This window comes from Cyanistes caeruleus, chromosome 3, assembly GCF_971803275.1.
Source record: "Cyanistes caeruleus chromosome 3, bCyaCae1.hap1.1, whole genome shotgun sequence".
Taxonomy (NCBI): Eukaryota; Metazoa; Chordata; class Aves; order Passeriformes; family Paridae; genus Cyanistes; species Cyanistes caeruleus.
The window spans coordinates 37,997,425-38,025,342 of NC_141703.1; the positions used below are offsets into that span (position 1 = coordinate 37,997,425).

At 36.1% G+C, this 27,918-nt stretch overlaps 1 protein-coding gene across 5 annotated transcripts in view; it reads left to right on the forward strand.

The window, feature by feature from the left end:
* FGF14 (fibroblast growth factor 14) overlaps positions 1–27,918 on the forward strand; it is a 374,566-nt gene that overhangs the window by 265,793 nt on the left and 80,855 nt on the right. For 4 of the 5 annotated variants that reach the window (XM_086880759.1, XM_086880760.1, XM_086880758.1 and 1 more), the window contains 2 exons: positions 17,949–18,059; positions 26,313–26,416. In XM_086880759.1, coding sequence (XP_086736885.1) covers positions 17,949–18,059; positions 26,313–26,416 — 215 coding nt within the window. The remainder of the gene's footprint in view (positions 1–17,948; positions 18,060–26,312; positions 26,417–27,918) is intronic. The other variant, XM_086880757.1, reaches the window with a different exon arrangement.

The window sequence follows — 27,918 nt, forward strand, 5'->3', positions numbered from 1 at the left end:
TTATCTAGGCTTTATTTTTAGCAGCCAAACACAAGCTTTGTAAGGGTTTGTGCTTTCACATAATGACAAAGGAGTGATGACAGTGGTAAGTCACCTGTGCTAGAGGGGGTAGAATGTGCACACATGTTTGTGCTAATTTTGAGATTGTCTACTGCTGTTGTAGCAGTAATGAAACTCTGCCCTAATGAATATGAGATCTGGGTAATTTATTTTGTGACTTCTTCAAGTGACCTTCTGTTGTGCTATATTTAGTTTTGCATTTTGCTTTGTTTTTTATGCTTGTAGCTATAATTACTTTTTGAAAACAAAACAAAACAAAAAAAACCACCAAAAATGAAGCAGTTCTTTAGGGCTGTGTATCATCATCAAGTAAAAGAGAAAAAAATTAACCAGTTATTTTATGGTGAACAAGTAAAGTGAAATTGTCACACATGATCCTTCTTCCTAGACAAATGAGCCACTTTTTCATTTTTTTTTTCTGGCCTTCTGGTAGAGGTTGTTGGACTGATACTTTGATTTTGCCTGAAACTGTTTTACTGGTCTGTCAAGTCTGGCCAAATGCCAAGCTTTCATCAAAACAGGAGAGCTTTGTTAAAATTTTCTGCTGGAAAACAGTCTTAAGGCTGGAGAATTATTATTATTTTTTTTAAAACCCCTGGGCATAAAAAGCAGCTCTGCAGCTCGAACACTTTTCTGTCATGTGGACATTTCAAGTCTTGAGTTTCTAATCACTTTGATTCAGATAAAAAGCCTTTAACCCCAACCTGCATTGGTTGCCAAGCTGATAGTTATTCCTGTGTGAGTAACCCTGGAAATGTTTTTCCTTTCCTTTTATTTTTTGTTTTTTTAAGAAACCTTTATTCTGGGCTTTATCCTGAAAAAAGTATTTCACAATGGGAACATTATTTTCTGCTTGGTTCTGTTGGGAAAGCTTTTTCAAAATACATTGACGTAGTCAGATAACAGGTGACTGATGTTTATTACAAATGCCAGGACATTATCAGAGAGGGTTTGGTGGTGTGGAGCAATGGTAGTTGTAGGCAGATAAAGCAAAAAATAATTGCTTCAATGTCTTAGAACCATTTTTCTGTTAAACAAAGACATAAAATTTAACCCCCTTGAGGTTGGTTTTATGCATTTTCCCACCACATGGTGATTTTAGACACCAGTTGATTATTTTAATACTTGTGGCACATGTTCACTTTTGTTACCTGTATGCTGTAAATGGGAGCTAGATCTTTATGTAATATGCTTTTTGCTGTTGAAAGACATCATAAACTTGTTTCTTCAAGGGACTGCATAAGACAGGTGTCAAGTAGGATGGGAAGTAATTTAGCTTGTGGAATGCTGTGGGTGTCACAAAGGCAGAGGGGCTGTTCCCCTTCAGGAGTGTCATTCAGGGGAGGTTTAGCCATATCATCACATCACATATTTGTGTAGAATCCTGACATTAAGGTAGTAATTTTAATTTATTTAGAGAGAAAGAGAGTTATTTAACACCTTTTCCTGTTTTTCCTGCTAGGAAAGAATTTTCTCTTAAGTCCAGTTTTGAAAAAGTTCTGCCTTAAGGATTGCATTTCAAAGGATTTCCATATTGGCAGGATTCAGATGACTCATAACCTTTCTCAGACTAGTTTCATTGCAATCATTTGTTACATCATTGATTATTTGTTGTGGTCATTTACTGTTAAATCTGAATGTTATTCTAGGATATTTTGATGCTGGTGAAGTTCCAGGAAAAACAAACTATGTTTTCCAACCAGTTAATAGGTAGGTGGCCACGGATCTACTCTAGATCCTTGGGATGAAGTTTACCTAATTGAATGAAAATTCTTACTATGGAAATACCAAAACTTGAGTAACTTATAGGTTCATATTTTGACTGACATGCAATGAATTAAAAATATTTATTTCTAGGAAGTAATTCGTGACATCCTGAAATAGACGGGTCCACTAGCTGTGAAGGGAGCCAGGGAGGACTGCATCGGATGTAGAAGCCCTTTTGACTCCAGTCACAGAGTCTGCTCTAGAAGCAGTCTTTTTCTGGTTCCTGAAATACTGCACAGCAGGCCAGAGGAGAGCTGAGACCCACAATATTACTGTAAATCCCAAATCAAAGCTATAGTCCTCTTCCCAGCCTCCCAATTTCCTGTGCCTGCCCAATGGAGCTGGGAGCCTGAGCCTTTGGGAGCCTTCCCTTGCACTGCAGTGACAGCTTAGAGTGTCCTGCTCTCAGCAGAGCTGAGGAGAAAACTGGATTCTTTTCTCAGGGAAAAGTCAGATTTCTAAAGAACAAGGAGTATTTAGGGTACAATAAATATATTTTGAAATCTAAAATTTCCTACCATTTACCTGGGGTTTTCTCCCTTCCATTTCCATCATCCAAAATATTCTGATTATCTTAATCATAGCCCTTGTCACTAAAATTTATTGTTTTTTGTCATGCCTGGAGTATAGACATTTCTGTGATATAAACCAGAAGCATTTAGTAATGTTTGGTTATTTAGGAGAATTTGAAAGCTCCAACATTTTAAATTTTTGATGTTGTCCCAGCAATATGTAATTTTCATACTAATTTCCAATTTACTCAGCTTTAAATGTAGGTTGCCCAGAAAAAATTGTGGGTGTCCCATCCCTGGCAGTGCTCAAGGCCAGGTTGGATGGGATTTTGAACAATCTGGAGTAGTAGAAGGTGTCTCCTGCCTATGGCAGTGGTATTGGAACCACAGGATCTTTAACTTCCCTTCTAACCCTAGCCATTCTATAATTCTGTGAAATGTCTCAGGACCTTTAGAAAAGTCTTAGAGCTATTTATGGTTTGCAAAAACTGCCATTAAAATAATTTGTGATTTTTCAGAGGAGGTAATTCCACTGAGAAATTATGTATTCTGAACAACACATATCCAGTAGTTAACATGCATTAACTAAAACATAATTTTAGAAGCAAATTGTTTGATTTGAAATTGTTTGGAAACTGTTGACAAGGGTTTCTTTTTATTTTTTCCCCCCTTCTAGCTGCATTCATCAGTAGATGACATTTTGCTACTCAGATAGGTGGTTTCTAATAAATTATGTCTATTTGCACTGACATCTTTTTATTTTATTAAGAGTGGCAAGCCTTTTCCTCTTCACTTCCCCCCACTTTAAATTCCTCTTTTAAAATTCTTCCGTTCGCCTCAGCAGTGAGATTAATACTGCTTTGCAGAAACAAACACAATCAGTGTATAACTCAGGGCCTCTGACAAGCTTGTAAATAGTGCTTTCATCTACCCAGTTACTAATTGTGTCTTTTCCAGTCCTATTAAGTCCTTCTGTATAGCCTGGCAGGGACATCTACGTGCTGGACTAGGAAGCAGAAAACCACATTTGTACTGCTGCCTTGGACAAACTGTTCATCCTCTTAGTTATTTTATTTTGTTGTCTGTAAAGCAAGGGTGATTCTAATCCCTTGTGTTTAGGTATGGCCTGGAAATCTGCTGGCAGCAGAGTCTTTCTACTGTGACTTTGCTGTGACTTTGCTGTGACTTTGCTGTGACAATATGAGGCCAGTGCTTATCATCCTCCAGGAGCATGCCCCTGTACTCTGGACCAGCCCAGTCCCCTCCAAAGTGAAGCCTGACCTACACTCCTCTCCTGATTGAGCCCCTTCTGCTTTGCCCATAGCCCTATCCCCACCTTCTTCATGCTGCTGGAGTTACATATTCACTAGAGTCTACAAAATGTTAATTATTTATTAATGAATTATTATATTAATTAATTATTATATTCATGTTAATTAATAGGGCACATTAAAAATCTTGTAGCTACTACAGGTTTTTTAATCTAAATATTGTGGAAGAAGCTTGTCTTCAAATATTCAGATAATTCAAATAATAATTTTGATTAATTACAGCCTTTAAAATATATATTTTGAAAGCTAAATGTGTTCTGAAATGAAACAATGCTAAATAAAAACACATAGGCAACCTTTGAGGCAGTTTTAGGCAGAAATGAAAAACTAGCTTTGGTTTCCTTTGCATTAGAGCTGGAAATCTGGAGATTTCAGGAGGCAGCCAGACAAATTCTATGGAAGACACTTGTCCTCTCTCAATACATGACACTTTCCCAGGGAGAGGATGTAGGTTCTGCTCTTATGAGAATCTGAATCTGGTAGTAATTCTCTGCTTCCTTGGTGTCTCCATGTTTCCAAATTGGGCATATACCTATCACAACTTCTTCAGATTTCAAGTCCTTTCATATACATCAGAGCTAGGCTGGAACCAGAAGCCTCAGAATCTCTCCCATTGACTTAGGTGGAAAAGATTTATGTGCCTCTGCTTTAGCTAGATTATTTGGTGGGACATGACTGTTTCAAGGTACTTGAATATTCTTTGCAATATAGAACTCAAAGCAACAAAAGATTATTTGCAGACTTTAACCATGTTTCTCCTCATAGGTAAAAGGTGTGAACCTGGGAACACTTTGGAGTAAGGATTTCATTTTCAGATAGAAATTTCACAATTTTGAAAATTTTCTCTGGTTTTGAAGCAGGTCTTTTTTCATGTTGTCAGGTGGTTGAACATTATAGTTTTAACTGTCTTTATATTGAACAAAATATTTTATTTGTTAGGAAACAAAGGATTTAAACTCTGAGTTTATGATGATTTTGTTTGTTTTGGTATGACCAGGTGTGTTTTTATGCAAAATACACAGTGAAAAGCATGGTAGGTGGGCTTTGTGGCAACACAAATCTGACAAGTGCATGAGTCAGAGTCCTGGGAGCTTTTACTTCTTCCTTCTCCCTTCTCTGGCAAACCCACACTTTGCATATGGATAGGAATAATTTCTTAGAAACATCAAATGTTACCCATTTGATGATGCTGCTGCCACAGATTTTAGTGAAGAACCTAATAAAGCATAATGAAGGCAAATCCTCACTTTGTGTAGAGAAAGGAGTTTGGCCTCTGTGTCAAATGTGAAGAGTTATGTTGGACAGTTCTGCTGTATTTGAGTTGAGAAACAGAGAACTATATCAAAGGTCTCTGAAAAACAAACATCTTTTGCTACAATCTGAACTTCATTAAAAAGGAAATAGATTCATTTCAGATAGCTTTCTAAATTAGTAATGTCCTGTTTGTTTGTTTGCTCTTCCTGACTGCCCATGGGAGCTGGAGAAGCTTGAATTTATGTACTGATAAAAAGTAGAAGTGCTAGGTGTTTCAGCTATGCTATGTTGCTCTTGAAGTGTGTGTGAATCTGCATTGGAGATGTGTTAGGATATGAAGGCACATAACATTAAACCTGCAGTATTATACCAGCAGCATCTCTGCTTATGGTACAGAGGGTCAGTCCTTGGACTGCTCATTGGAGAGCCTGAGTAAGAAAGAGCATGTGAGGGTTAGAAAATGAAAGCAGGACAGGCAGCTCAGGCCCAGCATGGGGAAGCTGAAGAAACCTGAAACAATCAGTTGAGAGCTGTCTTTAGGACATTATCACAGAGTAAAATTTGTGGCACTTGTTGCAACTGCTCAGTGCTCTGGGCTGATAGCAGAGCTGTCACTGCAGCATCACCAGGCACAGGCAGAAGATGTTGTGGAAATCCCAGGAACAAATTTCCTACTCTTCAATATCTGTAATCTTTCAGCTTCTAATAACATTTGTCGTTATGATAAATGTGCAGGAAATAGAAGAGATTTAAAGAGAGTTTCGTATTAAAACTCAGAAAATGTTGTAATTTCTTCTCTAGAAGCATATCTGTTGGCTCTCCTGAATGCTGGTGAAAGACATCTCAATCTTGACTGTCTTTCACAAGTTATTGTTGCTGTAGCACATGGATCTGGAGAATGAAATTGCTTTTGATTTTTGTTTAAAACATGCTATTTAAACTTGTATGTTCTGTAAAGTGTTTTTCAGGACAAGCTTCAAATTGTAGGGTGGAGTGGAAGTCCTGGTGTGAGAAAAATCAGCAGCTGATAGTTGAGGATGCTAAGCAAGCTAGTTTAAATTTAGTTGTGCCCATATGGTTGCATGTTTGTAGTATAGGTAGCTTTCCCAACACGACATAAAGTGAATGAGCAGCTGTCTGGAGCTGGCCATAATTCTAGTCCAAACATAATAGTCTGATGGGGCTGGAGTTGAGTCTTGGGGGGAAAGACTTGTCCAAAATGTAGAAAAGACATTAGTGTCTCCACAGTGTGAACAGGTCTGAAGAGCACAGGATAGATGTTTTGGGTGCATAACTAATCCCTCTCTGGTGTAGTTAATTCAGTGCATTTCTGGCCTTCAGAATGAGCTGCCTGTTTCTCACTACTCCATCTTGAAAGAATTAAAGATCAGTAGCTCAGGGAAGATGTCCATACATGGTTAGAGGAATGTCACCTTTATTGAGAGACACCAAAAAAAGCAGGTCTGGATTTTGCCTCATTTAGTATCTTCACACATAATTGGGCATCTGGAAGAAATTCAGAGATGATGCCAGACTTGACAAGGAGTGATAATGCTATTAACTCTTTCAGGCAAGCAGACAGTGAGGGAAGAAGCCAGTTATGGAAGTGTTATAGCTCAGCAGCCTTGAGGAAGATGTTTTGGTTTGGGGTTTTTTGTCATTCTTGTATTACACATCTTGAGAGAAAGTACACATTTGAAACTGCCATGGTTCTTCAGTCTGGCTCCCTACTCTGCAAAACGCACTTGATGGCTGGATGGTTGCTGAAGTTACTGGTGGGTTTGGATCTTTGTGCTGATATGCCTCTGTGATACAACCTGAAATTATAGACTGCACTGCATTTCCTGGTAGCTACAAGGTAGTTTGTATCTTCTGTTAGGTTCACAGCCTGAAAAGAATCTGTGTCTGTAAATTTGTAAAGAAGGACATACGTGACTGAAGGCAAATTTGTTTTATTTGTTGAAGCTTACAAATCTATTTTGTTATTAAAGTTAAGATGTGATTTGGCAGTGGAGTAGAGGTTTATCTTCTTATGTCCTGTTGAATAGTCACTATTGTTGGGCATGCACAGCTGGAAAACAATACTTGAACGAGAATACAACAAAGGAATGAGAGTGCAGTAGGTAGAGAGTGAAAGACAGGATGTGAGAAACAGTGGAAGGAAGGCTTGCAATCTGAACACGTTAAGGAAGTATGCATGGTAGATGTGTAGCCAGATCTGCATGATGAGAGAGCTGCACTGGAGGCAAAGCAGGATTTTGCACGAAATCACTGCAAAATTTCAGTAGATAGGATGGGAGATTCCTTATAAAGCTCTTATTTTTTATTTCATTTTCAGGTTATATATTTAAAAGCTATATGTTCTGGTCTGTGTTGTAATAAAATTTAGATTTAGAGACTGAAAGACCTGTCAGGGTTTTTGAGGTATTTTTGGATATCATCAAAACATGTACCAACTTTGGGCTCCTCCAAGACCTAGCAGGTATTTTCAATCTTTTGATATGTTATAAAATTCTTTCATTTTCTGTAGGTGGCAGTGAGTGCCTGGGTAGTCTCTGCTGAGTGTGTCACCACTATGTTATCAAAAGATTCAGAACTGGAAGATTTACTCCTTATCAGTGAATAATCAAGTTGATCTGAACTGATTCTGCACATTTTCTCATAGATGCTATGAGTATAGGTCTGATTATTTTCTGGTTAGTAGCTAAATAACTGGACTAAATAGTGATTCCAAAACAATCAGGGTAATCCAAGCGGGATAAACAATTTAATTTTGTTTGGGTTTTTTTGGTTTGTTTTTTTTCCTCTAGGAGCATCGGGTAGAATAAATGGAATTTGCCCGTTTTAGCCATGCCTTTTTGTTCTTGCTAGAGCCAGTCTTGAAAAAAGAGAAGTTCCAGAGAAACAAAGTTGTTTGTGCTGAAGTCCCTCAAAGAGGTTTGAGTTGAGTGACTGCCTGTCACAGTTTCTTCTGATTGTCCTGTATCATTAGTGTCAAATTCTGTTGATTTCCTTAAAGCCCAGATCCTGGGGTCATATAACTTCATAATAGTTTGTTTTCTTTCTATGTATTCCAAGTTTTCTTGGATAGCAGAGATGGGGAGAAGACAAAAAAGCCTTGAAGGCATGGCCCAAGTTAACCCCAAACTCAAAAAATAAGCAGAGTAGCTTCAGTTTTGTCATACCGATGATAGAAGAAATTACTCTCTTATTTGGAATTCAAAAAGATTCAGACTGTGTTCTTCAAGTGCAGGGGATTATTTTCTTGTCTCTGAAAATCAGTTTTTCAAGCTGCTACTCTTAGGATTTCTGAATTGTGTTTAATGCCACAGATTAAAAAGCTTTGCAATCTGCAGGCTGAATGGACTTTTCTCTTTCTCACGGGGAGAATTTGGAAAAAAATTATCCCAGGTAACCAAAGCAGCCATGCATTACTTCTCTTTCTGTCTCTCCATCTCACAGTCTTTTCACAAAGAAAACATGCAAGTGCTTGTGCATGTAGTAGAATAAAACATAGGAAATAAATTCCTGGTTAAAGAGCAGTCCCAGGTTACACTTAGTTACACTACAAAAAAGAAAGAATTTCATCTTTAGTATGACAACCTATTTTCAGGTTCAAATAGTTCTCATTAATCCATTTGTGGTAACTCATGACATTTCTTGGGTATATTTTTTTAAAAAAATAAATAAAAAAGCAGAGCATCCTCAATTACAGTATTTTTGGTAGTGCTGCCTCATTTTCACTTCTGCTGCTGTTAGCGGTCTCAGAGTTTATAAGCGAAAACAGCGACTCTTTGTGAAAGGGGAAGGTAATGCTATTTAAAATGTTAAAAAAGTAGTTAATGACACTGTATGTGTAATGATATTAAAAATTCTTTTATAGCTCTTCTATAAGAGAATTAGTGCCAGTGTGTTCGTGTTTTCCTATAAAAATAAGTATATTTCTAAGTAAATAAGGCATTGTGTTCATACTAACAGCACAAACTTCTGCTTGCCTGATGGAACCTCTGTAATCTTGCTTTATAAAGAAACAATAATATGCTTAACTAATAACAAATATATTTATTTCCTTCTCAGAATAAGATTATCCATTTCTCAATCAATATTCCTTTGTATTTCTATATCTCCAGTAATATTGCTTCTTCATGAATGGCAATTTGCACTTAGCAGATCTCATTTTGCTGCGATTTCTTTGTAAACAAATTTTGTCTTTGTAAAAAAGTCTGTTCAGACAGTGATGGTGTATTACATGGTTTGACAATGAGTATTTATGTTAAAGCATAATGATTAAGTAATAATTTATAAAAATGCATAGTGTTCTACTAAGTAAAATTCTTACTTTTCTACTTTTTTAAAGGTTGTAAGTTGGTTTATTGATCCAAACTTTTCACAATAAATGTTTTTCTGTCTGATATAAAGAAGAAATCCTTTTTTTTTGTACCTTATTGAGCACTAAATTGAAATGTAATTGTTTTATCAACACCTTCATTTTCTTTTAAATGAATTTTTTAATTTGAAACAGGTTTATTTATCTTTGGTTACTACTTAAGGCTTTTATTTTGTTAATCAGGACTTTACATTTTTGCACTAAATTATTAGGACTGATGAAAAAGAATAATTCCTGTTTCTTTTGGCTTTCTGACTTATATATTTAAACCTGCACAAATCTCAACTCAGTCTACTCAGCTTAACAAACTGTCATGTGGAGATGACAACTTTTGATTTCTGTAATTTTATAAAATGTAGTATTGCATCTGTGGTGGCAGTAAAAAAATGAGACTGCTGCATTAGGAGATATTTGAAATCTTCTGCACCTGAAATCAGAAAAGCTTTTAAGTTGTTCAGTTATCAAAGAAAATGGAATCTTTGCTCTGCAATGTGTCTCTGACACATCTTATGAGAAAAAATCTTACAGGGATTGGCTGAGGGAGCTGGGGTTGTTTAGACTGGAGAAAAGGAAGCTCAAGGGGGATGTTATCACTCTCTACAACCACCTGAAAGGAGCCTGTACCTGGATGGGGGTCAGCCTCTTCTCCCAGGTAACAGGTGTCAGGACAAAGGGAAATGGCCTCAAGTTGTGCCAGGGAAAGTTTACGCTGGGCATTAGAAAAAAAAATTCTTCATTGGAAGGGTGAAAGTGTTGGAAACGGCTGGCCCAGGAATGGTGGAGTCACCATCCCTGCAGGTATTTAAAAGATGTGTAGATGTGGCACTAAGGCACGTGTTGGCGGACGTGGCAGTACTGAATTAACAGCTGGACTTAAAGGTCTTTCCAAAGTACATGAGTCTATGATTCTGTATTTTGCAATTTCTAATTATCACTTCCTAACTATGGAAAAATCTTCTTTTTCCCAGTTCATTGGCAGTGGAACTTCTGTTTTTCTCCAATTTTTAGTCTAGTTGTTAAACTAAAATTTCTTGAATGTAATTTGAATGGCTTATTTCATTATTTTGAGCTATTGGCAAGTAAATAAAACTAAATATAATACACTATGTTCTTCACAAGCATATTTCAGATGTGATGGTTTTGCATATCTAAACAGAGGGAATATACTTCATTTTGTGGACTTCTATGTATTCTGTCAAGAATTAAATCAAGTTAATAACAAGTTAAAGACCCCTGCCACTTGGTGTTATGGAAGCTTCCTGAATATAACAATAGAAAATGGAATGTGGTGTAGCATTCAATACATAGTGTTAGAATTATCCTGTTATCCTCTCTCCATTAACAATTACCCTGATGGCTTTGAATACTTGTAGACTGTTGGGGTGTTTTGAAATTTAGTTCTAAGTCAGCTGGTGAAAGAAATAGAAGCTGACTTCAGATATTTCATTACTTAGTAATGCAGCATGAAAGGAGATAAATAGTAGGTGCTATGTGAAATATATTCAGTTACCTGTGCAGAGGTCATCTATGCCCATCCTATGGTGCTTTCAACATTCAGCAACATCTTAAGAGAAATACCATTTTTAAATCCCATTTATTTACTGATTCCAAGGGCAGTACATTAGTCAAATTTTATACATAGGTGAAGTGGTAATAGAAGCTGTCATGTTGTTGTGCTTTGGTATTTTTTGAGTGTGAGCAAAATTACATTCAGTGCTTGAAAAAGGCTTATCATGGAAAGATAACAAAGTAGAGACTATTGCAAATTGAAAACACAGAAATTACTTAATTTGGGGATCTATTGCTTGATGCTTTTTTCTTTTCAAGAGAAATATTAAACAGTATTTTGTATAATGTTAACATTTTGCTGTTGGAATTTAGAATCAAGAATATGCCAGGCAGAACTAAAGTCAGGTACAGGAACAGCTCCAAAACATAACACTAGAATGTTATTTTATCTACCTTAATAAGGTTCAGTAAGACATACTGAATATTTTTTAGGCTTATGTAAAATGAAAATAACAAATAAAAACTGTAATAGCAAGATCTCTCTAACATGGAATTTAGACAATAGAACTTTTAGTGTTTCAAAGTAAGTTGGGAAAGCGAATATAGTTGCAAAGATGGGGCTTTTTCATTAGTGGAAGATGATACTTTTTAGTTAAATATGTTGAACTGTGTCTGGTGCTATCTAAATAAGCTTGGAATAGAGACCAGCTTCTTCTCAATATTCCTGTGTGCAACATAAACTGAGATATCATTTAGATACTAAGAAATTGGAGATCTTTGAATTTTAGTGTAGTAGAAGAAACGTGGGCCAAAAGTGGAAGGTAGTGTTTAGGCAGGAGCTTCACAAGTACTCACTGTGTTGCAAGATCAGAACCATCAGATTTATACAGTATAGTCCAGTAGGAAGAGAAATGCAAATTATTAAATGAACTTGCTAAAATTAAACTACAATGCTCATGTACAACTGTGATTTTGGAACAAAGTGTTTTCTGAACAACCTAATCTTCTTCCCTTTCCAACAAATACACTCCAAAAATATTATGTCTGGTAGAAGCTGATAATTGTTAAGCTGTAGACAATCTATTAAATCAAATCATCTTGTAAATCTGAACAGATACAAATTATCCCTGCCAGCAGCCAAGTTCCTTTAATTCTATTGATGATCAAATTTGTGCAAGTAAAGCCATATAGCAAGAAACAAGTCTCATGTAGTTTGAATCTCACTGTGAGACCCAGAGACAAAATGCCAGCGCCCACAAATGGAAGGGAGCACATTTCGCAGTTAACATAAAAACATTTGCAGCACAAAGGCCAGGATGCCAGCACAAAGGGGGCTTTTAAGAAGAGCAACCATTTTGCAGAACTCCAACCTGCTTTCATAGTTTACCGGGAAATTTCATAAACGCTGTGGAAGTGCCAATGACAATGACAGCGCAGGAACGTGGGAGGACTCTCTGTCTCTTAACCGCGCTCTCAAAGCGCGGTTCTGCAGGAGATGAGCTTGTGATGTGAGACATAAACGGACAAAAAGTAGAGTTAAAAATAAACACCAAAGTTAAGTGCCCTGTAATCATCATGAGAACGGAAAAATAAGTGAGCAAAGAGAAAGCCACCTCGTTTCAGAACAAGTACTATTATTACTTATGGGAACAGGGAATAATGGAAGCTATTGCTTTTCTGAGTTCACATTATGTGCTTTTCCCTTCTGCCCTGAATAGAGCAAAACTTTCTTTCAAAAATATTATTCTCTCAAGTCTTTAATTAAAGTTTAATTTTCTGATGCATATTGTGAGATACTGAAAAAAAATATTATTCAAATAAGAGAGCACTGCCATATAAAATAAATGTTTTTATTGTATCACTTCCTATAAACAATGAGAGAAGGTAAAAACATGATCAGAAACTTGGAAACATTGAGACACCAGGTGATAGGACAGTCTAATAAAAAAGTTAGGAGTGTACAAAGCTTTTGAATGTATCACTCTATCACTGGAACAGCTGAAGACTTTAATAATGAAGGATAGTTTTAGATGCCTATTTAGGATTTTATCACCTTTAAGTGAAGTACAAAGTTCTGCATTTTGAATTTCCCATTGGCAATGTACTTGCTTCAGGAAGCTTGCCATTACAATTGTATAACTCACATTTCAGTGGACCCTGCACTTCTGAGTGCTGGAATGACGATGCAAGGCTTGGCAAAAACAAGGGAAAATGTAATGTGAAAATCTGTAACGACTGTACCTGTTTGAGTACTGCTGCAATTGAACTGAAGCAGTACACTTGAGAAGAATATGACTTTTCAAAACTGGGAAAAGCATTAGAGCAATGTGATACCTGAAGTATGAATCCAAAGAAGAAAATGTAATTTTTATGTGGAATTTCTCCCTGCATCTAGAGTAGAATTGCTTAGTGGAATGTTTCTAAAATACTAAGCATTACAGAGACATGTTTAAAGTTAAAAAAAGTATCCAGACACTAATTTGAAGCAACAATAAGTTTCTGGTCAGAAGCCAGTGAGGGATTGAAGATGTCTTGAACGGTGGTACAGTGGATGGGGTCTAACCTGCAGGCAGGGAATAGTTAATTATTATACAAAGTTAATTTTTATACAAAGTAGAGACACTTTAGCAAGAGAGATGGCAAGAATTCCAGTCCAACACACCCTACACACACACTACTCTTGGAGTACTATTGTGTAGGAAGCCAGGAGAAAGGGCTTTTTGCACTTCCCAGGCTTTACAAAATAATAGGGAGATGTGTCCAGAGTGGGTGAGGCACTCTGGACTTTCAGTGGGTGTTTTACTTCCCAAGTTCAAAAGGAATTTTGTGGTTGCAGGGTATTGGGGGTTGACTTCTTAAAAAAATCTGAATATAGACTATAATGGGGTTTTATTATATTTTCAATAAAGTTAAATAGATGAGGGAGAAAATTCCTAACAAATGTTGACCATAACATCAGCAAGCAAGACATGACAGCCAAGGCATGGTAACTATCAAGGTACCATTAATCTTAAATAAAAATGCTCTTATATTTTTCTTTTTTCTTTTCTTTTTTTTCTTTTTTCTTTTTTTCTTTTTTACTCTTTTTTATTTTTTTCTTTTCTTTTTTCTTTTTTACATTTTTTTTTCTTTTTTATGAGTGGTACTTTTAGTACTAAAATATCCAAAAGTGAAAACTGTCAGATGGAAGTGCAAAGAATAAAGGACGAGTAAAACATGAAAGACCTGGAGCTCTTATCACGAGTTTGATGCTCTGCTATCTGAGCAGAATGTACCTCTAAATAACAAGCTTTTACTTGGCTCACTGAGCGACTCATTTTGTGACAGACTGGATAGTGCAGGTTATTCTCCATAAGAATGTGAGCTGATGTGAGACTACCCCTCTATTAAGCATTTGCTTGTCAGCAGGCTTTTATTTAGTCCCTTTGCACAGAAGAGGGAGAAAATAAATAATGACAGTAAAAAGAAACCTTCCTTTGGTAAAAACTAAAAATTAAAACTCCAGTGGATGCTAAGGGACTAATTTTTAAAATATACAATAGGTATATTCACTGCTGTTCTTTCAGCATTTCTATTTAACATTCATATTTAATAAGTTTTTTCCCTAGTTTATTTTAGATCTATAAAGTTTCTAAATACATCTGTCCTGGCAGTGTGTTGGAGTGGGGAAGTACACGCAAAAGCCATTCACTCTGTGAACAGAAAATATTCACAGTTCAAACCATAAAGTGTCATAATTGTGCCAGAGCAGGAGCTGGATTCAGCCTGTCATGAGTTAATGCCAAAGCCATTTTTGTAGCCACTATTTGAGAGAGAAGACATCTTAATTAAACTCTGCCTTTGTTGAGGACATTAGAAAAGCTACTGACAGAATGTTCATGCTAACTGCAATCATGCATCCTGCCATCACCACTGACAAAGAAAAAAAGCAAGAAAAGTGGGTTGCAAGTGGCTGCTGTCACACAGATTGCTGTGAAAAAGAGGCTTGAGGAGCTGTTGCTTTGTCCATCCAGTATGGCTTTGAATTTTAAGATACAACCTCTAATACTGACAAGTCAGAATAATTTTTCCCAGCGAAGGGCATTGCTGACATGTCACGCTGAACTGTTCATCCTCAGGAGTCAAGGCACAAAAAAAGATTGATAAAAATCATTAGGAGATGTTGAACTGTTCGATAATTTTTGATGCATGGTAAAGTTTGCTTTTTTTATGGTTTCATTTCCCCTGAAATAAAGGTGGTTTAAATGAAATAGGAATTATATTGTTCACAAAATAACATTGCTGTAGCGGCTAGGACTTAGAGAGAACTAATAGCAAAACTTCTATGATAAAATCATGAGAGACGGGAGCTCTTTGGTGAGGTTGTCTGCTCTTATCCTGTTTCTGGTTTATTTTATTGCTGTATTTTCTTGCCTATATCTTTCTCTGTGGGAAGATAAAAGCGAGTATAGGGGTTAAAGGGTAGGAATAAACGCTGGCCTGTCTGTCTGTCTGTCTGTCTTTGCGCTGTGGTGAGAGTTAAAAACAGGTGACACACCCAGTACAGCTGTGGACAGGCACCACCAGTCTTCTGCTGTTGTTTCTGGGCATTGCTGCTCATTCCTGCTGTCTAGCAGACAGAGAAAAAAACAATAAAAAAAATCTAAAAGTGTGGTCAACAACAATTTGAGAAACTCATTTGTAAATCATCTGAAGCTAAGACTGTTCCTGTAATATTATTAAAAGACAAAAGGTAGATAAAATGCTGCAGAAATATTGGGACTAGCAGATTTCTCTGCTTGCTGCTCAGGTGTCTCAAAAAGGACATGAAAAGGTAATTTATCATTCTGCTAGGAGAAGAGATAAACTTCCTGCCCAACAGGATTGTCTGCTTCATCTTGGAGATACTTACCTTGAAGCTGTATGTAGTAGTCTTTGTGACTATTGCTTATTATGATTTGCATCAAGATTGATGTGTCATTTCACTTTCATTCAGATATAATTTTGGATAGCTGGTAAAGCAGGGTTAATTTTAAAGAATGCTTTTGATGAAAACAAATGAATGATTATTAGAAAGTACATTTAATTTTGCCAATTTAATTCTGTCAATTTAGAAAAATGAATGGAATGAGCATAAACAGTGACTTTGAAAGTGACTTCTAAGTTTGACATTTTTCCCTTGAAGCAGTAGATGTAAACAGCTGGTGACAGTGAGTTGACTGTACTTTGCCTTCCTATGAAACTTCTTTCCACCAGAAAATGTTGATAAAAAGGCATTTATTCATGATTCCTTGGGTATGGAAAGTGTTTTTCGAAATGTTGATACTTTTCCTATAAAATTTTTTTAAAGATCTAAGTTTTAATAGTATTTTTATTATACTTTTATTTAGTCTTTAAAGATACCTTTTTAATGGGTGTTAAGCAAGCATGTTTAAAATTGTCAATTTGAAGTACACATGGAAAGCATACATTGACAGGAATAGTGCCTGTGTAAAAGGAACTCACTTTTTTTTTTTTTAAATTATGAAAATACTTTTGAAGCACCTGATGAAGTTGATGACAACAGTACCTTCAAATGAATTGCAGTTTAACATGTTTAAAATTTTGAAATATATTTATTTCTGAGTATTCATATATAAAGATAATCTTTTGATAATGTAAAAATTAACAGAAAGTACAATTTTCAGTTAAATTTTAAAAATTTAAGTTGTAAAATGCTTATATGTCGATCTTTGATTGTCCATATTATTTATTTCCATGCCTCAGAAGTCTTATAGTGTTACTATTTATAGTAACAGTTTTTAATTATATTTACAGTTTATCTTGTATTTTTAATTTAGATGGGCTTATTGTTTAATACGACTTTGTAATTTGGATATTCAATAAAAACTCAACATTTGCAGGATAATTTCATAGAACTGAGCCTCTATAGAAATTTCAGTACATACCATTTAGAGGCAGTTTTGTTTATCACTGTTTGTTTTCATGTCCCCCTAGGATACTCTAAGTAACCCAGCATGATTAATTGTGAGAGCAATTATACACAAATTTTGTATTCTGCCCGCAGGCTTGCATGAACATACTTTCTGTCTTCCTTCAAAGTTCACATGTTTATTTTATTATGTATCTGTTATCAAAGTATTTATGAATTTCATTAATTATTGCAGAGCTAAGCATGATATGATATGATACAGATATTTTAATGCCAATATTCTCAAAGTTTATGTACTGGCTTCCTGGAACTGGGCCTCACAGTTAATGTGTAACAGTATTAATACTGATATCATACAGAAGTAGTTCTGCTGAATTTTTTAAAGATGCGATGCCTTCTTTCTCTGAACCAGTTTTGCAACAGCTCAGTTTGTGATTTGGTGAGGCAACATCTGTGCTGTGAATCAAAAAGTTTGTGACTCGGCACTCCCTGGCCAATTCTTGGCAATTTTCATAAATGCAGAGTATTAAATGGAGTACCATCATTGTTCCAGCTACCTGGATTTCCCGTAGCTTTAGCTTACTGAGAGTTTTTTCAGCTTTTTCTTTCTGCTGAAGAAAGATTATGTCTTGCCCTGATTGTGGGTGTTATTCCCTGGGGAGTGGGAGAGGGCAGATGAGTTGGATCTACTTCTAGCTTGGTTAAATTATTCTGAGAACTTCAGATGGTACTGTTGCAAATTACACCAGATAAGTTTACCACTTTTGATAGGAAAGGAAACCTACCTTGTCCCCCCAGTTTCCTTAAAACTTATATGCAGTACAATAAGTTGCTAACATATATGAAACCAGTAGGGTTTTTCAAATGGTTTGTTAGTTTCTATAATGGGCTATATTGTTTCTGAAGTCTAAAATGCTTTGCAGGGCTTAATATGGTTTAAGCTTTTGACTGGGTATTTCGGGTGTTCTTTTTTTCTCTGTTTTACCTGTATTAATTGTAATGAAGGATGTTGGAGGCAGAGAACAGGACAAAGAACTGACCTAACAACACTCTGCAGAGATATTTTTTTCTCCATCTCCATCAGCACACATCCTGTTGTAGTACTTACTTTTAAGACAGCATTGCTGCTTCACCAAACATCCTCCTACAGTGAGAGAAGTAGGGATAACTCTTGGAAAAAGTTTTGAGGCTAGTGACAAAATATGTTTGTCTTTCAGATCCCCAGCTCAAGGGTATAGTGACCAGGTTATATTGCAGGCAAGGCTACTACTTGCAAATGCACCCCGATGGAAGTCTCGATGGAACCAAGGATGACAGCAGTAATTCTAGTAAGTGACTGCCCCAGGGGAATGTCTTAATCGCACACGCAGATCGCATCGCTCGAATGTGTTTGCACAGGCACCGTGTTTATGCCTGCCTTTGGAGGGTTTCTGAGTGTGTTTTGTCCCAAGGAGGAGGGTTCTGTCTGCTCCAAGCCTGATGTTCCACCAGCATGGCTCGTGCAGGACATTGGCCTAAATGTGTTGCCTCTGAAGGGGAAGGCGTAGGTGCTAATGGACCTTAGGAGGAAGATATTTAGGCCAATGAATGTCTTCTGGTAATTTTATAAAAGTGGTAAAATTATATTAAAATAATTTTTTTTTATAAAAACTCTACATCTAACAAAAAATTCGTATCTTCCAATAAATAAAAAAAAGAATTAACAAGACATGGAAACTAAATTTCTCAGAAAAAATCTGAATTTACAAGCAAATAAATGTATGCTAAACTACCAAAGACCTTTATAAAACACATGCTAAATTACCTTGCTGAAGGTACTAAAAATTTTGGGGCTAAAATCTTATGCCAGCCAGAATTTCAATGATGTTAAGAGATTTTCTGCCACTGTAGAGATGACAAAAGTGGCAGTTTTTAAAAATGTTTCAAACAAAAGAGGTCTTGAAAGGCCGTGTGGATTGCTGCTTTGGTATGCTTTTCATATGATACTGCTACGTATTTTTGTTCAATGAGCATATATATATATGTTTGATAACTTCAGCTGCAGATGGTAATTAAACAAACCTGTTCTTACTCTGGAAACAGTTGATTTGTGTTTTGTTTAATTATCATGACATATTTAAGTAATATTTCTGTGTCATCTAGAATTTTATTTTAAGCACTTTTAATACACAAGATTTTTCTTCTTATTATGCATACATAAATAACCCCTTCATTTCATTAAAAATGTTGAAATTAGGCTGGAGAAATTAAGGTATTTTAGGTTTCTGACTTACATTGGTAAGGTCCCTATTTTAATTGATGCATAGCTGTCTTTTATAACACCTTTCATCAGCAGATAGCATGATCATCTTGTTTGTTTCAGAGGGTTTTTTTAATTGAGAAAAATCGGTTAATTAATATATTTTTGTGTGTATCTCTGCTTGTTTTCCAAGTGGTTTTGTTCCCCTTTCATGCCCTCCCCATCCCACCCCCATCCTTGTTTCTTTTCTTCCCTCTGTTTCCATTTCTCATGCCCACTTCAGTACTGGAGTACATATGAAGACCTTAAACAGGACAAGATTATTCTCACTTTTTACAGAAGTTTTGCCTAGGTGAGGTCTAAGAACTGTCTTAGGGTACAAGTGCCTATCTCTCTCCCTCTGCCCATCTCTCTTATTTTCAACTTCAGCACTAAGGTGTGTATGACTGCAACAATTTTGTAATGCTTTTTTGTTATTTCTGAGAGATTTTTTAACTCTTGGATCTCTGTGGATTTGGAGTCTTTTCAAAGCTATACCACAGTGCCTTACTTTGCTCTTTTTGTTGTTGTCAGCTTCACAAATTGTCCTCTTTTGGTTTCTTTTTTACTCTTTCTCTCTCCTCTTCTATGCATTTCTGATTTTCCAGCTCTCTGCCCATCTCCCTTATTCTTCTTTGTCCAAAACGTAGAATGAATATTCTATATAATAAATAATCTGAAATTTTTAACTTCTCCAAACTTAACAAAATACTATACAAAATATAGAAGTATTATATAAAGTATATAGAAGTATTATATAGAAGTCTATATAAAATATAGAAGTATTGTGAATTTTGCATAAATATTGTTAGATAATTTGGTTTACTCCAAAATTATTTTTTTGGTAAAAAGGCGTGGAGTAGGTTTTTTTTTTTCCAGAAAGGCTTTTTTTTTTCTGTCTTTAACTGGTGGGATTATTTTTTTCATAACTACTCCAATATTTTTTAGTAAAGACAGTTCAGAACAGAAGTATGTAAAATTAATGTGATTGTCAGGAAGCCCTACAGTCTACTTCTGAAATTGTGTTCGTATATATGAATCAACACTATATTAAGAGCTGAAAAGATTTACCTATTTGGTATATTCATTATTGTATGAATATATGTTTGTTTCTTCTGTGCTGCCAGTCTTAGTTTTTTCCCTTTCCACTTTGTTGCCTTTAATTTCCTGTTGAACTTTTCTTTTCCTATTGCTTTTGTTTATTGCAGCATGTGTTGTTTTTCCTTCTCTCTTTCACTTTAAAACAATCATCTTCTCATGGGTGGAATTTCTAGTGTTTGATATTTTATTTTGTGAACTCCTTAGCATGATAATTTCTCTCTGAGGCTTATGAGTGAATGACTTCCGGCAGCTGCCCAAGGGAGAAAATTCTGCTTCTGACCGTGATGCTTGCAGGCTGCCTGTTTAATGTGCCCGGTGGCTGAAGGGAAGGACAGGTATCAGCTGTCCATAGGACAGATAGAATACTTACCTGGATGGTGAGGATGACTTCCATTCAAAGTGTATTTTCATCAAAAAAAAGGAAATACAGACTGCCAAAGGGTGTGCATCTCTGCCAGCCTTCCACCTTGTCTTCTGCTCTATTCGCTGTCCCTGAAGAGAGCCCACAGAGTAACTGGGTGTCAGAGGAGCCAGAGGGAGAGAGGAGCGAGGGAGAGAAAAAAGATGCAGTTTCTTTTTTGTCTTCAGCAGGGAAACTGTTTGAAGCTTAGTCATGCTGCTGCTTTTTGTGCTGTTGCCATGTATTTTTGTGTCAAGCAGTTAGAGAAGAAGTACTTGAAGTTAAAATTCCCTCAAGTGCCTGTATCATTTTGTACTCATTTCACATGTATGTCAGTAAACATAAGTTTGCACGCTTTTGGAGTCACAGTTATAGAGAGGTAGCTCAAACTAAGATTAAGATTTGCTTCTATCTGGAGTCAAAATGAGTTGTACCAGTGGTTTTAATCAGCTGCTCATTATCCCAGTTTGAATAAGGTTAGAGACTGCAGAGAGAGATAAGATTTTTAGTGTATCACTGTGTGCAAACACATGAAAAAGGAGGAAAGATGTGATGTGCAATTGCATCCCTGAATGTACTTTTGTCTGCTCATGTTGATGGCCATGATATTAGAACCCAGCCTAAACAGACCAACAGGTTTCAGTTCTTTGCTGTAATTTCTTTTTATAACTTTGCCAAGATAATGATGTCTCATGAAACAATGGTAATTAATGCACCTATTGGTTAATGGTGCTGAGTTTCCTTAAATCACTTCACCAAATCAAAGCTGTTATCCAAACAATCTTGTGTGTACAGTCTGTATTTATTTGTTTTTTGCCCCACTCTCAGTGATATCTTGTTTTAGCTGTTTGGGTTTTTTTTTGTTCTTTTTTTTCATTTAATTCCTCTAATGCCTTTCATTTCTGGTTTGCTTTTGTGTCTTGCTTGTAGCAAAGGCAGGAGTGATTGTGGTTAAAGCTGTGGCTCTGGTTACTGAGGTCCTACTCATTCTAGCTGTCACACTCACTCTAATTTTCCTGGATTTTACGGGTGCAAATGTGGCTTGCTTCACTGGCCTCAGCATTGTTAATTAGACAAAGCAAACTGCTACACAGAAATCATAAAGATACAAACTATTTCCATACGTGTAGTAACAAGCATTACATTCTCCTCCTGTCCTCCCCACCTAAAATAGGTCATTTTTAGGCTTTGGTCTATTTTCAGAGTTTTGTCTCATGAATGAAGGGTTGTGAATAAAAGACTAATTAATTTGAGAAACAGAGAATTCCAACTTTTTAATTTCTGAGATTGAAAACCTGAATCTTTCAGACCTATATTTTGTTTTAATTCACCTAGAGTGTATCTTAGCCAACAACCACTGAAAAGATGCAGCGTAAATGACAATACTTTCCTTTATAGGTAACAAACCTGACTATAACACTCAAATGTTGCAATTTGTACCCCTTATGAAATTACAATTGTGTTTATAACATGTTTATAATATTCTCTAATTAAAAGAGCATTAATCATTGGTAGTCTTATTTCATAAACTGATAAATGAAAAAGTGAACATTATCCAGTAAATTTTGATTTGGCTGTGCTGTGCAAATCTTTTATTATGCTGCAGCATGCTTTACCTCCTTTGTGGTGCATGGTACCTGGTACAGTTGCTCTTCAAAAAATCCTGAAACCATTTAAAATTCCTTTATTTTCATCTTTTAATGCATGCTTCTAATGTTCTCTTTATATCTTCCAAATTGAATGTGGAAGTATTAACTTTTTTACCTCTTTATAAAATACCTACCACTTCATACCAGTTCATATTTTGGTTTGAAGATACTCATAAAATAACCTTTACAGCACCCTTGTATGGTAAAGGAGGTAATTAGATAGAAATAAAGCACATAAAGATTGGGGAAAAAACACCTGCAGTGCTGTTAAATTTGGATTAATTAATGTTAATTTTGGATTACTGCACTGAAATATCTGCAGCCTGATGCTTGCACTGGTTTTTACTTAAGTTTTTCCTCAAAGAATTATACAGGCATTTACTCCTCTATTTACACCGCCTCTGGGAGCTAGGTAAGCCTGTTTCTCCCATTGGGATAATCTTAGTCTGAAAGGTAAATGTTCAGTCATACTTAAAAAAAAGTTTTAATTATGTCTTCTGTAAGACTGGGCAGGTAGAATGGGTTTGCTCCATAAAAAATGGGTGGACAAGCCTCTAAACACCAAACTCTTTGCAGTCACTGCCAAGCTAAAAGATGCTTTGAATAAATAGTTGTCATGATCTGGTTGGAGATTGGGTGCTGTGGAAAGTTTTGTTAACTGTCACGAGGGCAGTGTGCGTTCAGAAGAGACTGCAAGTTCATAACTCTTTAGCAATCCATCTACAGCAAGATTCTTGAGAGAAGCAGTCATCTGTAATAGCAATTTTCTTGTAGCTGCAAGTCAGTTGTACCTAAATAGACTTTCACAAGTATATGGAAATATCTGATTTCAGGCAGTTCAGATATCAAAGTTAATGGACAGTGTTGGTATAACATAAAAGAAGGAAAAAGTTATATGGTGGTTTTGTGTTTGGCTCAAGAAAGGAGTGATTGGTTGTAAAAAAAGTGGACTCAAACATTTGGTAAAACTGGATTAGAATCCAACTCAGATTTAGAGTGCCTGAAAGTCTCCTCCATGAAACCTAAGCAAATAACCCTCTTTCATGCCAGTTGTTCCTGCTAACTGCCCCCAGCCCCATTTTCTGATCTTTTTTGTGGTGGGAGTAGGCTTGCAGGCTTAGGAAAATGAGAACACAATGCTTCATTGCTGTGATTTAGATAAAGACAAAGCAAAGCAAAGGAGTGCACACAGTCTTAGCACCAAGGAGAAAGGGTTTTACTTGCACCATTTTTGCCAATCAGTTCCCTTGTCTTCCCTGATGCTCCCACATCTTACTTATATTTGGAATTGCCAGGCTTTCTACTTAAGCGTGCAACATGGGAACATTGAGCACCAGGCACTGCTGTATTTCCTGGGCTGTTGGAGTGTGCCTCCCTCTCCTCAACTTATCTATGGCCTCACAGAACTGACTTTAGGTACATAAAGTTGTTCAGGAACCTCACTCCCCACTCCCCAGGTTTTCATTTCAGATCATTTTCTGAAACAGAGAGGGAAGCGGGGGACATGGCTCTTTTTATAGTGACCTTCTCAGATAAGAGTGTAGGTTTGGCTGTGCAGAATTGGAATGCCAGAGCTCTCTAGAAGACTTTCTGCTTTTCTTAGAGCACATTTTTTACTAGAGTGAGGAATAGCACAGGTAAATCCTAGGAATGTGTGAAACGTTTAATTGAACACAAAAGTCTTGCTCAGTAAAGAGCACTGCCCAGTCAGGTTCTGGAGGAAATCGAATTTCTTTTGGCCTGCTTCAAAGTGCATTAAAACCACATGCTGTTCCTTACTGGTGCATGTTTTGCTGACCCCAGTATGAAGCACATTGCTGAACATTTGTCAATCAATAGCTGAATGTAGACTGGCCTCCCTAGTTCCACTCAAGTCTAAAGGATTCTGTGAAGCTTATTGACTATTCTGAATGTACAGAATTGCAGCATTCCAGGTCACACTCTAAAATTTTGGGTGTTGAGATTAATTGCAGGAGCTCTGAAAATCTCCAATTAAAATTTGGTGGCAGTAAAAGATGCATTACATGCCCTCCACAGTGCTTTCTGAATTCATCAGCGACTATAAGCCACTTCAGTAACTTTACAGATTGCACAAAACACTGCTGTGCTGCAGGTGTGTAATTCTTGTTCAATGGTGGTTGGATTAATTTATTTTTTTTTTTAGCTTTGGTGCTTTATTTTTAGTATTAAAATGGCAAATAATATCTACATTTCAGAATTTTTGACTGAACCACTTTGACTGGGAGTTATTTTTCATTAGCTGACAGTCCTCATGGCTGACTTGTCTTTTGTGTTCACCTCTTTTCTTTTTATAAGTATTGTTTGTTTTTCCTTCCTGGTGTCTCTTCAGTTGTTTCTTCAGTCCCTTTAGCATGGTGTTCATATGGAGATTTGCTCCTGCAATTTTTTTCTTCTAGGAAAAAATCCAAACTCAATTGCTATCTGATACTTAGTTTTGCTGTGACAGACTCCCTCTCCACAACCCACAACAGTGATTTTGCTGGTTTTGACATTGTTTCATTTGAGGATAATGACCTTAACTAATTTTTGACTTCCAAATTATATTGAACTAAAAGCCCTCAAGCCATGCAGTGTTAAGCTTATATATTTTTAGGATATCTTTTCTCTGAGTGCCATATTTCACAGTTCTACATTTATTAGCGAGGAAACCTTATCTGTAATATTACAATATTAAAGAATATACATCATTTTTTTGTAGTAAACAGCACTGCAATATCCTAATGTAAAGGAGAATTTTGGAAACGACAGAAATTGCAATGCTATTTATTTGTGCAAATTCTTCTTATCTCTTTTAATTTCTTTGTAAAGCTGCCAAATTGCTTTCAGTCCTTGTAGAGCTCTTTTGAATATATTTTTCTTTCTACCGCTCTAGGAAGAGCTCTGCTACAACTCCTAGCTTTATATTGACTTTGTGTATTCCTAAAATTATCTGATGTTACACATTATTTTTCTGCATAACAATGCTGAAGGAAAGGTGTCTCTTTTTTTTTAAACATGCTTATATTTCTGGTAGGTATTCCTACCTATGTTTTTTTTTTTTTTCTCTCAGTTGTAGAGACTTGATCATATTGATCATAAACAAACTGTGGATTTTTGTCCTTTGACCAAATAGGAGTTTTCATACTTCGAGAAATGTATTTATCCACTGCAATTACATGATCCTTTTTCTCTTGATTTTGGCTTTGGCTCTGGCATTCTGATTACAGATAGCCTCATACAGTACACTTCTTGGTCACACCTATGGATATCCTTCTTAAAGTTTGAGGAACTCACTGTAGATGCTACTGTGTTCCTGAGACCTGACTTGATAGAAACGTTCTCACTGCATATGCTGAACACACTGCTTGTGCTTTTGGTTTTCATCCCAGGACTTGGGAATCCTTGGCTCATCCAGAGTGGACAAACATTTGGCATGAACCCTGTCTCATCCAGGTCTTCTCTTCCAAGACTGATGTGCGCTTTGCATCTAATTTTCTAGCATGAGTCAGTAAATGTAATATAGGCGTGTGCTGGCACAAGTTTTAGAAGAATTGGTTCATGCCACCTACTTATACAACTCGTGTTTTTCTGTGGTGAGGCTGGTAAACTCCCACTCTTCACACTGGTCTTTTTTTCAGACAGTGATCAAAGTTGTGGCTGTTTGGATTACTACAGAGGTATATAGTATTTCTAGGGTATTTGTTATTAGGTGGTTTCCTAATTATTTTCTAATTATTGCCCCGAGTTCTGTATTCTGTTCAGTAACATTTATGCACACTTAAAGTCAAGCACATATTTTAATGCTTTTATGAACTCTGATAAGCCTCTGTCATTACCTGACTCCAGTGTCTTACTGTTTGTATCATATATAACATTCACAAAAGAAAAAAAAAATAAAATCTGAAATAACCGATCTCTTGACATCAGTCTTTAATAAGGGCACCTCTTAATCAAAAACCTTAAAAATGCCCAAGAAAATAAAGAGCTACTTACCAGAATCAAAGAAGCAAGATTTTCTGAGTTGGTCTGATTTTAAAAGCATAAAAAAGTTATACAGTTATTTTTCTTTCTTCTTTTTTTTTGCTAATGATGTTTATTAGACTATTGTATTAACCACAGTATATTTATATCTGGGCATGTTTTTTCTTCACAGCTTTATTCAACCTTATACCAGTGGGGCTTCGAGTTGTCGCTATCCAGGGTGTAAAGACTGGGTTGTATATAGCCCTAAATGGAGAAGGTTTCCTCTACACATCAGTAAGTACCTTGCTGAACTCTCTGGAGGAGGCACAGTTGAAATCTACACAGGAATGAGACATGTGCCCACTTTCAAGAGGTTCTGTAATGTCTGTATATGTTGCACGCACTGCGCTCGTGTGGAGCATTATCTATAAATCTATAAATGGGACACAGGAGAAACCACTGTGTACTACATATGAAAGTCTGAATGTTAACAATCCTAAAAAAACATACCATAGAACTCTTTTCCTGGCAGGGTGTAGGGGGAGAATGCCATATGCCAAAAAGATTATAATTTTCAATTAAATTCTTCAAAATTTTAAACTAAAGACCTGTGGTTACTTTCTTAGTGACTTGTTGATCAGAATCCGAAAAACGCTCCAAACGTTCTTTTAAATGATAAGATTTATGAGTGCAACTTCCATCTAAAAGGTCATTAACAGCCTTATGGTTTATCACCATATAACTGTATGTTTTGTAACTGTATGCTTATTGTTATTGATTTTTTTTTTTTATATCAGATATAAGGAAAATAAAGAGTTCTGTGAGGCACTATTATCTCTGTAGAATCATCAAAATTTAAAAAAAAAAATCTTTTGAGTCACAAAGAAGACTGCTGGATAAAGTGGCTGGAAAGACCTCAGATTGTTTGTGGTATTTCAAATGATTTGATGCTAATCACTCAGTGTGTTGTGAATATAAAATTCCTCAGTTTTGTATAAATTTATGGTCTTCCTTTGAAAGGCAAGCAACGTTAATGTGAACAGGCAGTTCTGTCAGGTATTAACAAGGTGGCTTAAAGAATTTTTCATTACTATATTTTTATTTACATCTTTGTTAAATTTATTTACATAGTGTTTTTTCCTCTTTTTACTTCACATGGTTCTTAATTCCCAGCTGAGTTACAATACACTGCTTTGTTTTCAATGTCCATTGAAAGCAAATTGGAAAGATTAAGTTTCTGATGCCTGAGGGAAAATATTCTGTTTGCTTCAAACATACAATTGTCTTGCAAGAGCTAATTAGGAAGAAAAAATGGAACAAATCTTGAATGCCAATGTCAAGACAAAGAAAAAATTCCTCCTCATAAAATGCCTGCTGGAAACTCCAGCAGTATCATCGACTTTTTTTTTTTTTTCATCATGCACCTTTTACATTTTTAAAAAAAAAAAAAATTACAAATTTTTACATTTTTTACATTCAAAATAAGAATTCTATTACAGGAAAACATGCAAATTTGCTATCAGAAAGAAGAAAATATGAAGAAAGAAACCTTGAGCTATTAGAGAAAATGAATTACTCACTTTCCAGTTCCATCACATTGTGAGGGGAGTTAATTTCTGGATCATGGCATGAAGAGCATTATTTTTAAAGTGTTGGCACAGTGAAGAGTACATTCTTGCCCAACACTGTTCCTGAAGTGACTTCTCAGTCCTCCAGAAAGAAATACAAGTTTCAGAAGCTGTGCTGTTTCCTGATGGTTAATTTTGCAGGGGGACAAAACACATACAAATTGTGGT